Genomic DNA, 14,305 nt, shown 5'->3' with positions numbered 1-14,305 from the left:
GGGATTCATTGGCACCGATGACATTTGCTTTTTCTCTTCTCTCTCTCTCGATAACCAAATATTTGCTACCTTGACCTTTTACAAATTGGCTGGTGAAGTTGTCAGAAATGACACTTTAAAGCTCACCTTCGCTTGCCATCCAAAAGCCTTGTTAGCTACAATTGACCCTCAATGAGATATTACTCAGATGAGAACTAAAGCAGGCCGCCAATTTTGTCACTGATTTTGTTTTAATTTGTTAGTAAAGATGGTCATTTTGGCACCACAATCCACCGCTGTATTTTACTTTGGTTTAGCTTGAACCAATTAAGCCACAGTCCCTCTTAAATGTGCACGTCTATGCTCTGCTACTGATGAATTCAGGAGTGCACCCAGTCATATGTGTTTTGTCAGTCATGAGTGACTTCGCTCACTCAAGTTTTTCTATTGCTTATTCTATGATTTGATGATGGATTTGGTTACAATTCTTATTTTAGAGGCGCAGCATGACACGCAGAGCCCATAATTTATAGGTATTCTCTCTGAAGCTTTGGTCTATTCTTTTTGTGTCACCTCACACTTGGAGCAAGATATTCTCAATATCTTTGTGCAGGGCATTTCTTGCAAAAGATAGCAAACATATTATTGTTTGTTCTCCCTTCCCCTCTTTAGTCAAGAGCGTCAATTGCACTTCAGAATTCGAGGACTTTTTTGCCAAGCGGAAGCTGGGCGACAGCGACAGCCACGTGGTGAGCATCGCTGAGTATCTCCAGCGAGGTGATACTGCCATCATCTACCCAGAAGCCCCGGAGGAGCTGTCCCGCCTTGGGACGCCGGAGGCAGCGGGGCCGGAGGAAAACGGTACGGAACTTTTAAACCAGTTGCAACACTTGTTTGATTTTACCAGCCTTTATAGCTTGTTTAAAGCATTTTTTGCCACCTACAGGTATAGTCTGTCATTTTTAAAAATGTTTGTTTGTTTGTTTGTTTTTTGCTTCTTTTACGGCAAAGTTTTTTAAGTAACATCAGTTCTTGTCATTTGTATAAAATTTATATCTATTTTTAATTTTTAAGACTTTATATTCCAGTTTGTTTGCACAATGCACAACCTCAATTATCAATTATTACCTCAGTACCACCTAGAGTAGTTTTTTTATACTGCTAAAAGTAGTCTTTCTACAGCCAGCAGCAGGAGCTTCTACTTCTTAAAATAAAATGTAATTCTTCTTCATGGTCAGCAGAGCATTTCTGCACTTCTTCATTGAAGTGGAGTTAGCCCTTTTACGTCTCTTTCGGAAACTAAGAATATTACATTAAATTGCTCCCTTTTCTAAAAATGAACAAATGTAAATGTACATGATGATCTAGTAGAAAAGATTAAAAAAAAAAATTAAAACTGAAGTGGATTTCAGAATGAAACCGATTTCACCGAAATTGTATGGTTTAATCCAGTAAAGTACAAGGAATTAAAAAAAACATTTTCATGGGTTTTAGTTCATAGACAATAATGGCCACAATAGAGGCAATAGTTAAACTTTGATGTAAACAGTACATTTTTGATATATCTAAAGAGATAAAGTTGAAAATAACAGAATTAGACAAAAATCTGCATCCTTGGGAAGTTTCATTACGTTTGCACTAACGCGGCTAAAATGATAATAATGATAGTAATTTCAAAAAATATAATAAAAATATTTTTTTTTAAAAACGAAGCAAGGCACCCACAAATGGCCACCATGGAGCCCAGAGGGATTTAATATCAAAATGGAGATGAGCTTTGTCAAGTTGGTGCCTGCTCAGTTTGCCTCCTGTCCCATGTTCTTTGGAAACAAAAAGTTCTGAATGAGAGACAAGAAGCTGCAGCAGCTCTCTTGCCCGACGTGAGCAGACAGCTGTTGGTCCCACAGATTTGCCGGATGCCACAGTGTTTACCTACAGTCTAAAGCAACAGCTGGGCAGAAACCAGATAGTTCACCTCTGAAGGTCCCAGCAGGCAGAGGAGGATTGAGTATTGAGGTAGTGGGGGTCAAGCTGCAGACATGGCAAGCATATGAGTGGGAAAGATTTTTAAAAAGTGACGGCATTAAGGAAGTTGCCGTCCTGCTGTGTTTCGGGGCGAGCGCACGCGCGCGCGTGTGTGTGTATGTATCGAAAGAATGACTTGAGTAAAGTACAAGTATCTTAACAGAAAATAACTTTGGTAGAAGACACCTTCCATCCATCCATTTTCAGAGCCGCTTCTCCTCATTAGGGTCGCGGGAGTGCTGGAGCCTATCCCAGCTATCAGGAGGCGGGGTACACCCTGAAATGGTTGCCAGCCAATCGCAGGGCACATACAAACAAACAACCATTAGCACTCACATTCACACCTACGGGCAATTTAGAGTTGTCAATTAACCTACCACGCATGTTTTTGGGATGTGGGAGGAAACCGGAGTGCCCGGAGAAACCCCACGCAGGCACGGGGAGAACATGCAAACTCCACACAGGCAGGGTCGGGGATAGAACCCCAGTCCTCAGAACTGTGAGGCAGACGCTCTAACCAGTTGTCCACCGTGCCGCCTAGAAGGCACCTTATACAATATTACTTGAGAAAAAGTCTTGAAGAGTCTAAGATCTGCTTTCCTTAAGTAACAAACGCAATTATGTGATATCAAAATATTACGAGAGAAGTTAGAATTTTGATTACCTTTTTATTTACAGTATTTAGTTTACTTCAGTGGTGTAGCTAAAGAGCTGTGCGTTGGCTAACGAGTGAAGTTTGCTAGCGCAAGTTATCCTGGCCGTCAAATTAACATATGCCTAAACAAGCGCGATAACTAAAAGAACATTGACGTTTTGACCTCACTGGATTCATATAAATTATTTTAACCTACCAGGTTGGAAAGGAAGTTTTGAATGCCAATATTTTGTGACTTTGTGAAGAAGCACAAAATCCAATGTACGAAAAGCATTTCAGTCCATACATTGACGGATGTGTAAAATTATCCTCGTTATCACCATTGTAATAATTTTGGTTGTCATCTGCTACTGGAGATGTTGCGTGAGAGAGTCAGTCAGAGTCAGCAGCAGGTACATCCATTTGTATTGCGTCAGTACAGGCACGACTATTCTTCTGCTTTGTTGTCCGCTGTTGAGGTATTATGCTAATTAGCAATTTCTTTGGATTTTATTTTGTAGTAATGAGTAATTAAGATAGCTTGGGAAAATGTTTTTAGGTAAAAGTAAACGTTTTTCTTGGGTTGTTGTGGAGTAAAAGGGAAAGTTGACAGAAATCAAAATCATGAAATACACAAAGTGTTTGTATGCTGTTAAAAGACAATGTGTCTGCGCGCGCCTGTGCGCGCGTGTGTTTGTGTGCATGTGCGTGTGTGTGTGCCAGTCCTACACTGTGGCGCTCATGTGCAGCAGATTGCGTAGATACCTCCCATACTACTCTGGGCAAGCCGCCCATTAGCTGCCATTGATTGGCTGACCTTTTGGCCCGCTTTCCCTTCCCTTTCAACCCCCTTTCCCCTCCTATCCTACCGTCACCCATGCAGACCTGCCACCTGGAACGCCAGATGCCTTCGCCCAGCTGTTGACCTGCCCCTACTGCGACCGGGGCTACAAGCGCTTGACATCACTGAAGGAGCACATCAAGTACCGCCATGAGAAGAATGAGGAGAACTTCGCCTGCCCGCTGTGCAGCTACACGTTCGCCTACCGCACTCAGCTCGAGCGACATATGGCCACGCACAAGCCTGCAAGAGATCAGGTTAGCTATTGCTTCTCCTTATACCACCCCCTGTCAACACACACACGCACACACACACATGCACACACACATTCACACGCAGACACACACTCACATGCACACACAACCGCCATCTTATCTCTAATGTGCTCTGATCCTCTGAGAAGAGAGATCATTTTTTTTCTGATTGGCAATCATTATTAATTTTTCATGGCATTTTGAAGATGCGACTCCTTTAATGGTAATAACTTTAATTGAGGCCCTAAATGGTTTTTTGATGGCCTTCCTTGATATGATTTTGCAGCCTCGTGTTCACGATCCAGCGATTGTGTTAATTTCCAATTTGGAAATTTTTATCAGCGCCTTAACTTTGCTCCTAGTCTTTAATGTTGCTCTGGTGACACACACACACTCTCTCTCTCACACACACACACGCACACACACACACGCACACACACACACGCACACACACACACACACACACACACACACACTGCATGAATAGCAGCAATATTTTCGCACCATATGTATGAGTACGTCTCGTGACAGTGGACATGAGTCCTCCTGTGAGGATGAAACACTTCCATTGGTCATGGACTTTAAATATGGCATTGGTGTAATTTAGCTCAATATGAGAAATGGTTATTACATTTTAAATAAAATAATAAATTGGTCGCATTGGGATTTAGTATTTAAAGAGCGACAAGCAGATAAAGTATTGTTTAGACCCACAAAATAGAATAAGATTTTATATACACTAAACACAAATTATTGCATGATCTGATAAGAATTGGTAGAGAAATAATCATCTGAACATGATGAATGGGATTATTCTTGTTTGATTCCGGTGTAACTCAGGTTGTCACCCTGCATACAGACAGCAAACATTTTGCTGATATCAGATAATACTGGACAGAGATTTTGGATAAAAAATTGTCACCCTGCATACAGACAGAAAACATTTTGCTGATATCAGATAATACTGGACAGAGATTTTGGATAAAAAATTGGGATATTCGTTTTATTTTTAAAAAAAATGCTTCTTTTTACACAAATTTAACAGGAACATTCTGGGAAGAAAGATTAAAAAATACAGGTTGCTGTATAAAAACTGTAGAACTGCAAAACAAACATCCATTATTTATTATTTATTTATTTACCCCAATATAAACTATAAAAAAAATCCATGTCATACGATGTGTTCACTTGCCACCTGAGACAGGATGACAGCCTCAGGCTGAAGTTGATGTCATCAGCCTGCACTCTCACCTGCTCTACCAGCTGGATGTAAACGTGAGCAGATGGGCCGGCCGAATGCGTTGTCGTCCCAATCCCCATATTACCATTCTGCTGCCGCTTCCTCACTCAATGGCCGGCGAGTCTTGTTCAAGCACCGCAGCTCCTTCTGCTCCACCACTTATGTTAACTTATAATATCAGCTGCAGTGTGGCCCACAGTCAGCTTATTTGGTAGTTTGTTCTTTGTCATTTCCGTCCTGTCCGTCCTGTTAGCAAGCCTGAAAACATCTCAGTGCATTAGCATAAGGAATAATGTACCCATCAGTAAACATGTGCTCTCATATGTTTACAAGTCTTAATGCTCCTCCTCCTTTTAAGCAATTAGCCAGAATATGACTAATTAGAGCTTATACATATGCAAGCATCCTGCCGGTGCCCCGCCCACATGTGTGGCGGCATTGACGGCGCCAATCCATGAAGCCGAGATGAAGCATTTTGCTGGTGCCATTTACAATTAAGGGCCCAGAGTGTCTTATTAGCAGTGAGACTAAACTTTAGCGGGCAGAGGTCCTTAGGGGAAAAAGGGGAGGAGGAGGTGGGGGCGGAGGCACCGAAGCAGCTGTTGCTGTTTGTTTATGCAACTCAGCAATATACGAGTGGCGCGGTTCTCTCCGGCGCTTAGCAGGGGCCCCCGACTCTCCCCGCTTGATCTGTGAAGGTTGGAGCTGTTCTTCGTAGTGTCCTGTGCTCTACCATCTGTCTCCTCAGGAATGCATACACCCCAACATTTTTCATGGCTATGCCGGTAGAAGGGGGCATTGGATTTTCTCTCATCTGAGCTTGGAAAAAAAGTCTCTCAACTCAGAGTGAATTTTTTCACGGGTGATAAGAAGGTTTAGACAGTCAGACTAGTTGCTGGGTGCTGATGATCGTTAGAATTGCAAATTAGATGCTCATGTACTCTCTGTTCTGCATAACATTTTAACTTCTCAAAAGCGTTGTGAATACAGGTATGCATGGTGAGACAAGACTTATTACTATGAAATGAATGAAAAGTAGATCAAATCAGTGTCTCTAATGAAGGGAAATGCGCTAAATATAGATTATTTTCCGGGCTGCCAAATTCTAAAGAAAGTCGAGCAGGCAGGAAATTAAAAGGTGTGCGATCCTCTCTGTATCGCCACCGCTTGTGGCTGTTCAGCAGCACGCACGCTTATTGTAATGTTGTCCACTTACGGTCATCTTCTTAACTCCACTGGCGTCTCTGTGGATTTTTAACACCAAATGTCTCTCCCACAGCACCAACTGTTGAACCAAGCAGCCGGCAACCGCAAGTTCAAGTGCACTGAGTGCGGTAAGGCCTTCAAGTACAAGCACCACCTGAAGGAACATCTCCGCATTCACAGCGGTAAGCGGCAGTTAAACACGGTGCACCCAAATGAGTCACTCTTCAAGCAGTCGTTTTATTTTCTCTGATTTCCATTACAGGTGAAAAACCGTACGAATGCCCCAACTGTAAGAAGCGCTTCTCGCACTCTGGATCCTACAGTTCGCACATCAGCAGCAAAAAGTGCATTGGTTTGATCGCCGTGAACGGCAGGATGCGCAGCAACATGAAGACAGCCTCCTCCCCCACCTCCGCCTCCTCCTCCCCCACCAACACTGCCATCACCCAGCTGCGACAAAAGCTGGAGAACGGCAAGCCAGTGGGCCTCACTGACCACAACAACCATTTGAGCATCAAGACAGAACCGCTCGATTTCAATGACTATAAACTGATGATGGCCTCGCATGGGTTTGGTGCTCCCGGGCCTTTCATGAATGGGGGAGTTGGAGGGAACAGTCCACTGGGGGTCCACCACAACTCAACAGCCCAGAGCCCTCTGCAGCACCTAGGTATCCCCGGGCTAGAATCACAGCTCCTTGGCTACCCGGGCCCTCTGATTAACAACTTGAGTGAGGTGCAAAAGGTCCTGCAAATTGTTGACAACACAGTGTGCAGGCAGAAAATGGACTGCAAACCAGAGGAATTGTCCAAGCTCACAGCTTACATGAAGGAATTAGGCTCACAGGTGGAGGAGCAAAAACAGGGCCTGACGTTAGCAGGTGGGCCTCAGGTCAGTCTTCCACTTGTCAATCACAATGGTGCCACTAAAAGCATCATAGATTACACACTTGAGAAGGTCAATGAAGCCAAAGCCTGTCTCCAGAGCTTGACCACAGACTCAAAGAGACAAATTAACAATATCAAACATGAAAAATCCAACCATATGCTAGAAGGGGGCATGGAGGAAAAGACATCAGAGAACATGTTTACACCATATGCATGTCAGTATTGCAAAGAAACCTTCCCAGGTCCCATCCCACTCCATCAACATGAACGCTACCTGTGCAAAATGAATGAGGAGATCAAAGCTGTGCTCCAACCAAGCGAGAACCTGATGCCCAACAAACATATATTCATGGAGAAGAATGCTCATCTAGCAGCTTCCATCTTGACTGAGAAGGGACTGACAGGTTCCCTTCACCCCTACAGGGATCACATGTCTGTGCTGAAGGCATATTTTGCCATGAACATGGAGCCCAACTCTGAGGAGCTGCTCAAGATCTCTATTGCCGTTGGCCTTCCTCAGGAATTTGTCAAGCAATGGTTTGATCAGCGGAAGATGTTCTCATACAGTAGCACAAGAACGCCGCCGCTGGAGCACAAGAACAGCACGGAAATGGTTGTCGGAACAAACAACCACCACACTCCCCCCAAAGACCCTTTGTTTTTGCGGTCGGCAATGTCTCTAATCAAACCAGGCAACTGCATCACATCCCCAGCCATTGCTGAGCTCCACAATAACTGTGACACCTCCCTCAGACATTTGAAAAACCACCAGTTTGGCGACACAAAAGCCGCAGGTGACAAGTTGGACCATTCCCGCAGCAACACTCCGTCACCACTAAACCTGTCGTCGACGTCCTCCAAACATTCGCACAGCAGTTCGTACACCCCCAACAGCCTGGTGTCAGAGGACCTGCAGGCTGAGCCGCTCGACCTTTCGCTTCCACGACTCATCAAGGAACCGAAGCACGCGTTGACGGTGAAGAGCCGACCCAAAGTAAACAGTGTTACAGTCGAGCTTAGCAGTGTCCCCTCGCCACGCGAGCACTTCGAGGAGCCTCTGAACCTAGCCTATCTCAAGAAGGAATTCTCCACCTCTGCCAACAACGGCAACCTGGAGAAAAGCACTAGCCCTATCTTTGGCATTAACCCTTTTGCCGCCAAACCCTTGTACACGTCACTTCCTCCTCAAAGCGCTTTTCCACCGGCCACATTCATGCCGCCAATGCAGGCCAGCATCCCAGGACTAAGGCCCTACCCGGGCATGGAACAGATGGGTTTCCTACCGCACATGGCCTACACATATGCAGCTGGCGCCGCTACCTTTGCCGAAATGCATCAGCGGAGAAAGTACCAGCGGAAACACGGTTTCCAGGTAAATAAACCACCTGTGGTTCTGTGACAGCCCCATGCGGCACCATGTGAACTCATAGCTCTGCTAATTAGACATGTCTGCGCCGACAGAGTAAATAACCCTTTTTGCTTTAAAAACAGATGGTTTTAAAACAAAAGCATGTTTTATCACTGGACCCAATGTTGAGTCCTCATCTTTCTGGTACCAAATTGCAGAAGTACCAAAATGTTTGGATTTGTAGAAAATGACAAAAACCTGCCCTAGAGCTTCCTCTTAACACTCCCACACCACTACACCACTCCTCAGTGGTGTTTTAAAGCGAGATTAGCTTCCAAGTGCAGTTTAATAATGCACTGGCCCCATGTTCATTACCACTGCATGCTGAGGGCTGTTTAACATAGAGTGAACCATTTTGATGAAAAAAAAGTATTAATAATGTTTCTCATTCTAAGTTATTAAATTAGATTTTAAAAATACAGCTACAGGCGTTTAGTTGAAATTGATTGCCAAGTGATAGCGCAGTCCCATCTTAAAACATCCTTGCATTGTCAAGTTCATTAAAGGAACACGTCACACCTTCTGATTGTGATTGCTGTGGCAGAATGTTCCTCTCACGCTGGAACATTGTTCTCCATCAATTCACACAACGCGCTCGTCTTCATCGTAAAAGAGACTTTAAAAAGGGACGGTGGTTCTACTGACTAGACTGAGAAAGATACAGAAGAGAGCAATACAATATATGCCACCCCACGAATCTCCTTTCAATGCATTCTCTTCAGGCCACATAAGGAACTTGTTCATTGCAGTTTTATGGAAATAGTTTCATGTAAAAGTTTGGATCTTTATTGACCAGATTATTAGCACAAGTATCAATTACAGCATATTTAAATCAATTTAGGCGGCACGGTGGCCGACTGGTTAGAGCGTCAGCCTCACAGTTCTGAGGAGCGGGGTTCAATCCCCGGCCCCGCCTGTGTGCAGTTTGCATGTTCTCCCCGTGCTTGAGTGGGTTTTCTCCGGGGACTCCGGTTTCCTCCCACATCCCAAAAACATGCATGTTAATTGAACACTCTAAATTGCCCGTAGGTGTGAATGTGAGTGCGAATGGTTGTTTTTTTGTGCCCTGTGATTGGCTGGCAACCAGTTCAGGGTCTACCCTGCCTCCTGCCCGATGATAACTGGGATAGGCTCCACCACGCCCGCGACCCTAGTGAGGAGAAGCGGCTCAGAAAATGGATGGATGGATGGATGGATGAAATCAATTTCTAAATAGACTGATCTCAATGTCAAACAGTCCTAATTTGGATAATAGCATCTGAAATGCTTGAATCTTGTCATGAAGATCCATGTATATATAAATCCATTCATTTTCTATTCGACTTGTCCTCGTTAGGGTCATGGGTGAGCTGGAGCCTATCCCACCTGACTTTGGGCAAGAGGCAGAATACACCCCGGACTGGTTGCCAGTCAGTCGCAGTGCATATAGACACAAACAACCATTCACTCTCACATTTACACCTAGAGACCATTTAAATCACCGGTTAACCTAACATGCATGTTTTTGGAATGTGTAGAAGCCAGGATAGAACAAGCAAACTCCACACAGGAGGGCCCGAGCCAGGACCTCTTGACTGTTAGAGAGACATGCTTATTTTTGTGTGCTGATTCCTGCATTATTCACTGTGAAACTTACGGTTTATGGGAAAAAATAAAATAAATAAATAAAACAATATTCCCCATTATCCAGATTGGCAACACATTTTTATGGGTTTCTCTCCTGCTAACTAACAAAAAACCTTGCTAACTTTATGATAATATATATTTCAAAAGAGTAAATACATAATATTTTGAATTAACGTCATTTTTTGGGGGGATTTTCATTTTCGTGCTGGCCACATGAAGCTTTAAATGCAAGCCCAAATTGATTTTTGTTTTTTCTTCTTTTTTTTGTTGTGGTTGTTTGTTGTTGCTAAGGGCGAGCTGCTTGACGCTACAGCTGATTACATGTCAGGGCTGGACGACATGACAGACCCCGACTCCTGTCTGTCGCGGAAGAAGATTAAGAAGACTGAAAGTGGTATGTACGCGTGTGACTTGTGCGACAAAACATTCCAGAAGAGCAGTTCCCTTCTCAGACACAAATATGAACACACAGGTATATACTGTTCTAGACCCTTATTTCCAACCCCATTATATTCCCTTTTGTCAATGTTTGTATTGAAAATCCTCAGTGAATCTTTTAACTTGTCCCCTCCTTTTCCTCCTTCCTCTGTTGCACATCTTGTAACTTGCTTCTTCATCAACAGGGTGGATATAGTTGTCGTAGTCATTATCCCGATGAGTAAAGGCAGCTGTCTTAGATAGATCGCATCAGCACCTTCAGAATGCCACTAACGAGTCTTTCTTATTACTGTTAACGATACAAAGTTCCTCTTTCACGGGGTTGCATCATTCATTTCAGACGCTAACGCTTGTCGAGTGTTCGCCACTTTTGTACGTCTTATCTATTTGGACATGAAAGTCGGGAGCTGGGGCAGTGATGCTTTCATGCTCACGTCGCTCTGTTGTTCTGGTCCTACAGGGAAGGGAAGTGGTCGGACTCGAGATTAAAAAGCCTGTTTCTCCTCGTGTGAGGGATACGTTGCAAAAGTTTAAAAGAAAAGAAATGCCTGCACCCTGTGGCAGGCGTCGCAGCAACATGAACTTGAATCATATTTAGAGATAAGCTTGTCCCCCCCTCCTGCTGAGCTCAGATTTCTTTACTCCTCAGCCACCGTATTTATGATGCATTGACGAGTGCGACGCACTGATGAGTTTCTTTGTTTGGAGCGCAGGAGGGAGCTTCCATAATGTCAGCCAGCGAATGCGAGCGCATTTTCGCCTCACAATTTGAATAACATTAGATTTGATGTCCCGTTATGTCATTTTGCTCCACGCCATCCAATCCATCAAATTCTTTGCTTTCCTCTGCTTTGTGTGATTTGTTTTGTGTCGTCCCAACCGTTGTCACGCCTCTCACGTTCTCCACTCTTTGTTTTGTGTGTCTACAGGCAAGCGACCGCACCAATGCCAGATCTGCAAAAAGGCCTTCAAACACAAGCACCATCTCATTGAGCACTCACGCTTGCATTCGGGCGAGAAACCCTACCAGTGCGACAAATGTGGCAAAAGGTTCTCGCACTCGGGCTCGTACTCGCAGCACATGAACCATCGCTACTCGTACTGCAAGCGCGAGGCGGAGGAGCGCGAGGCGGCCGAGAGGGAGGCCCGTGAGAAGGGCCACCTGGAGCCCACGGAGCTGCTGATGAGCCGGGCCTACTTGCAGGGAATCACTCCTCAGGGTTACCCGGAGCTGGCGGAACGCGAGGCCATCTTGCGGCACGATGGTGTGAACGGAGGAATCATAGAGGGACGCAAGGAAGTGGATGAAGAATATGGGAAGACGGGACGCCGGGAGGATGAGTTTGAGTTTGAGGAGGAGGAGGAGAGCAAGAGCATGGACACGGACCCGGACACGTTGAGGGACGAAGAGGAGAACGGAGAGCACTCGATGGACGATAGCTCGCTGGATGGCAAAATGGAAACCAAATCGGATCGCGAGGACACGATGGAGGACGCCATGTAGTCGGCTTTCCACGGGAAACGTTTGACGTTTCTCCTGGTTCAGTATTATTACCTGCTCGGTTTAAGACTTGATGTTTTAAACCGTATGTGCACGTGCCTGAAGCTTCCGGGAAGCTTTGACCGCTAAATCAATGAGGCAGCGGCATTGAAGGGAGGGGGAGGGGTTTGTGACTGAAGCTACATTATGCAAACCCAACAAAGAATAAATACATTTGGAAAAATGTACAGTCCTAAGGCCTAAACATGAGTGTGGTGCTAACCTCCCCCTGCCCGTGTTCCATAGTATTTATAGCACAAAAACAGAGACTTGTACAAATTGCACTCCGCTTCTATAATCATGAAGAAAAAAAATTAAGTGTTGCCTATGTATATATTTATACGGGGTTGGAACAAGAGCAGCGGGGTCTGCGTACCCCTTTAGCCCTTTGGTGTTTGTCGTCACCCACCTTTGGTTCCGCCACCCGCAGCCACACTGTGTCAGGCCTCCAATCATTAAGACTGTGAAGGATATGGGTCAAAGAGGAGGAAGATGAGCTTGTGGTGCCTCCGTCTTAAGGGAAAACGTGGGTTCTGGACGTTTTGGGAGGGGGGATTAAATGAAGGATGAAGCCTTTGAGGTGTTTTATGAAAAAGAAGCCTTATATGCAAACCTTTTAACCTGTGTGTTTTCTGCAAGTGCCACCCTCGTATTGTGTCAAAGGAAGGTTACTTTTTTTTCCACCAGCTTCAGTATTATGGGATGGTTTACCATTGTTTTCTGCAGCACCCGTGTCAGTATTAAGACTCTAGGCAGCAGTTACTTAGTTTACATTATGTTGTGCAATGTTTCTTTGTCAGTATTACACCAAACCTTTTTCTTTTCTTTTTGGAAAACAACAAATTGCATTCATTTTATTTGTAGGTTGGAAAAAAAACTTATTTATGTGGCCCATTTTATATTTCCTAATTTTATTTATTTCATACTGTTGTGTACAGTACTATAGGTCTTCAATATATAGATATATTTTAGTAAAAAGGAACATGGTGTTGATCATAGGGCAAAATTTACGTAAAGAGAGCATTTATTGTGTTTTGAAACATTGTGAAATGCGAAGTTTAATCTTATTTTATTTTATTTTCCACATAATGGAAAATTCAAAATTTGGGAACTTTTATACAATTGTGAAAACACTGTATTTTCGACTGAAAAGAATTCCACTTTCTTCATCTTTGTTTCTTTTTTTAAGCTAAAAAATGAAGAGGGACTGTTAAATACTATGTATGATATCATGACTGAAGAAGAATCTTTCCTGAAATGTCTTTGTAAAAGTATTATTGAATTCTTGATTTGTAATTTCTCTTGAAAATGACCCTGCTCGAATAAAAGTAGCCAAATTAAAAAATACCAAACATTTGCTGCGTTGTCTTTGTTTGGAGGAGGCAAAATATGATGTGTTGATTCTTCCATCCATCCATCCATTTTCTGTACCGCTTACCCTCACTAGGGCGTGCTGGAGCCTATCCCAGCTATCCTCGGGCGAGAGGCGGGGTAAACCCTGACTGAACTGGTCGCCAGCCAATCGCAGGTGTTGATTCTTAATTAATTAATTAATTAATTAATTCTAATACATTTGAAAACTGGCTCTGCTACTTATTATATATACATGTGTTTTTTATCTGTTTCATTATCTATTACTGTAATGCAATATTTCCTCCTGATGCAATTTATTTAGAAGACTGTGTAGTTGTTTTATTAATTTAGGTTATTAATTAATTAATTCATTCGTTCATTCATTCATCTTCCATTCCACTTATCCTCACTAGGGTCGCGGGCGTGCTGGAGCCTATCCCAGCTATCTTCGGGCGAGAGGCGGGGTACACCCTGCACTGGTCGCCAGCCAATCACAGGGCACATATCAACAAACAACCATTTGCACTCACTTTGACACCTACGGGCAATTTAGAGTTTTCAATTTAACGACCATGCATGTTTTTTTTTTGGGGGGGCGTGTGGGAGGAAACCGGAGTGCCCGGAGAAAACCCATGCAGGCAGGGCCGGGATTTGAACCCCGGTCCTCAACTGTGAGGCAGATGTGCTAACCAGTCCCTCACCGTGCCGCTGTTATTAATTAATTAATAAATAAATACATACATTATATATATAAAATCTCATGTACACAATTTTGAACATTCAAAATGAATATTTTATTCCTCATCTTAAAATATATATTTTTTTAACTGCAAAAATAATGTTTCTAACGAAAATGTAAATTTTACTACGAGAG

At 43.7% G+C, this 14,305-nt stretch overlaps 1 protein-coding gene across 3 annotated transcripts in view; it reads left to right on the top strand.

Moving 5' to 3' along the window:
• zeb2b (zinc finger E-box binding homeobox 2b) overlaps positions 1–13,418 on the top strand; it is a 56,270-nt gene extending 42,852 nt beyond the window's left edge. For 2 of the 3 annotated variants that reach the window (XM_061676759.1, XM_061676750.1), the window contains 6 exons: positions 652–840; positions 3,522–3,736; positions 6,253–6,361; positions 6,442–8,438; positions 10,392–10,572; positions 11,468–13,418. In XM_061676759.1, the coding sequence (XP_061532743.1) occupies positions 652–840; positions 3,522–3,736; positions 6,253–6,361; positions 6,442–8,438; positions 10,392–10,572; positions 11,468–12,042 (3,266 nt within the window). In that variant the 3' untranslated portion in view covers positions 12,043–13,418. The remainder of the gene's footprint in view (positions 1–651; positions 841–3,521; positions 3,737–6,252; positions 6,362–6,441; positions 8,439–10,391; positions 10,573–11,467) is intronic. The other variant, XM_061676768.1, reaches the window with a different exon arrangement.
• The last annotated feature ends 887 nt before the right edge of the window (positions 13,419–14,305 follow it).

Source organism: Phycodurus eques, chromosome 1 (genome assembly GCF_024500275.1).
Source record: "Phycodurus eques isolate BA_2022a chromosome 1, UOR_Pequ_1.1, whole genome shotgun sequence".
Lineage (NCBI taxonomy): Eukaryota > Metazoa > Chordata > Actinopteri > Syngnathiformes > Syngnathidae > Phycodurus > Phycodurus eques.
Note: the sequence above shows the minus strand (reverse complement) of the source record. Positions and strands in the feature narration are given on the sequence as shown.